The 2,355-nt window shown below is 25.6% G+C and overlaps 1 protein-coding gene across 1 annotated transcript in view; it reads right to left on the reverse strand.

The window, feature by feature from the left end:
- LOC107718479 (unconventional myosin-IXb-like) overlaps nt 1-2,355 on the reverse strand; it is a 64,180-nt gene that overhangs the window by 22,302 nt on the left and 39,523 nt on the right. The window contains 1 exon segment of the mRNA XM_016525568.1: nt 617-679. Within this exon segment, the coding sequence (XP_016381054.1) occupies nt 617-679 (63 nt within the window).

Here is a 2,355-nt window from a genome sequence, read left to right on the forward strand (position 1 = left end):
ATGCACATTAAATTTGAAGAATTTGATATCTTGTTTTTGGACCAATTCATTTACATGAACCATTTGAATGAATCAATTCATAAACCATGGTACTATTTATTCATCCTGATTTAAATTAAAATATATGTAATACAGTTAAATAATAATGTAATACAGCCCCCCCCCGAATATGCATTTATTTCTATAGTAAATTTTGTTATTTCTATATTAAAATTGAAGAAGGTGATTTCTTGTTTTTAGACCAATTCATTTACATGAATCCTTCGGATGAATCAGTTCATAAAGCATGGTGTTATTAGTACTGTAGGATTTCCCCCATTTGAATCATTTGAATGAATCAGTTCACTAGGGTAAATCCCAAAACCACATGCTACTTATCTAATTAATCAAAGCTATTTTACAATATTTTGAACACACTCAGGCTATTGAGAAACGTCTTTCAGCAGGTTCAGCAGTCGCGGTGAGCTGGTACGAGCTGATAATACGGCGGTTAACTCTGCAGAAACGGCTGTGAGAGCGATGGGCCGACAGACATGCTGGGAAACATCTCAGTCTCTGACCAAACGTCGAAGCAGCCTGGTTTCTGATGCACAGAAGAGACGTTTGGAAGTCGTACCTCTCGTTCTTCTCTCTGGACACCAGACGGGACTTTTCCAGCAGATATTTCTCAACCACGGCCCTGAAAGACAACCACAAACACGACAAGCGTCAGTCTCTGCTTCAAAGCGCACAGGTGTCAGTGGGAGGGGAATTCGGCCTGAAGAAAGAAAACCCTCAGCAGAGCCCGCCATTCACTTTCTGTACCGGCATTAAAGAGAGGACGAAACCAACCAGTTCTGGGATGGACTGCAAGTTTACAAACTTTGTAATGTTTACATACTTTGCAATGCTATTTTGTAATATAAACAATATTTGCTTTATTAGCCAGGGATATTTTTCAGACATTTTCATGTCAATCAAGCACATTTTCAGCGTATATCATCATACTGTGGAACTGTCAATGTCATTTCTGTAATGCGTGAAATAAAAATCATTGTAATACAGATTTTTTTTAATCAAAATGTATTTATATATTTATTTCTTACATTTATTTATATATTACATTTATTTTTTATTTATATACATTATTATTTTTTATTTATATAATTATTATTTTTTATTTATTTATTACATTTATTTATTCAGATATTAGATTTATTTAGATTTTAAATGCATTTATATATCATGGTATAATTTAAGCTGATTTAAAATCATTTTCAATATTCACTGTAATGCAGTTTTTTTCTCAAAAAAGTATTTATGTATTGCATTTATTACTATTATTTATTTATACATCCTTTTAGCATTTATGCTGATTAAAATGAACCTAAAATATACATTGTAATACTTTAATAAATATTTATTTATATATTACACGTGTTAATTAATTAATTTGATCATTTATTTATTGAAATGTATTTATATAAAACAAATGTAATAATCTTTACATTTATTAAATTTGTTTGATTTATTTAGATATTAAATGCATTAAGATTATTATTAATATTAGATTATTAGAAGTCATTTATTTACATGTATTTAAATATTAAATGCATGCTTTTATTTATTAACCTTTACATTTATTTACATATTATATAATTAAAAAATATATATATTTATTCATAACGTGCATTTGTTCAGATATTAGCTTTATTTAGATTTTAAACCTATTTATAAATCATGGAAGTTTTTATGCTGATTTAAATTAACTTAAAATATTCATTGTAATACAGATTATTTATTATTTATTCATTGTAATACAAATTATTTATTTTGTTTCATTTATTTAAATATTAAACCTGTTTATTCATCTTTACATTTGTTTACTAAATTATTTATTTAATTGATGTATTTAGATATTAAATGTATTTATATATATTTATTTATTATTTGTTATTAGTTACTTATTTGAAGCAAAAAGCTAGAAGTCCGTGTCCTAGAGTCTAGTGTTGACTTGATGAGCGTCGTTCAGTGAACTGAGTCTCTGATTTCTGTTTTTTAGATTTATTTAATGTATTTAAATTAATTGAGTTATTTAGACATTACATTTATTTACATATTAAACACGTATTTATACATTCAATTTATTTATATATAACATTATTGTCATTTAAGTTATGCAAAAAAAAAAAATTTATATTATATTTAAATGATATTTTATATTATATTTAAAAATATATTTTAATAATGTATTTAAATAATATAAGCATTCATATTTTATGGAAGTACTTATTTATGCCGATTTAAATCAAGGTTTTTTTTCTTAATAATATTCATTTATATATTACATTAATTTATTTAATTTAATTAATTACA

The sequence above is a fragment of the Sinocyclocheilus rhinocerous genome, unplaced genomic scaffold (assembly GCF_001515625.1).
Source record: "Sinocyclocheilus rhinocerous isolate Xijiao unplaced genomic scaffold, SAMN03320098_v1.1 scaffold92, whole genome shotgun sequence".
Taxonomy (NCBI): domain Eukaryota; kingdom Metazoa; phylum Chordata; class Actinopteri; order Cypriniformes; family Cyprinidae; genus Sinocyclocheilus; species Sinocyclocheilus rhinocerous.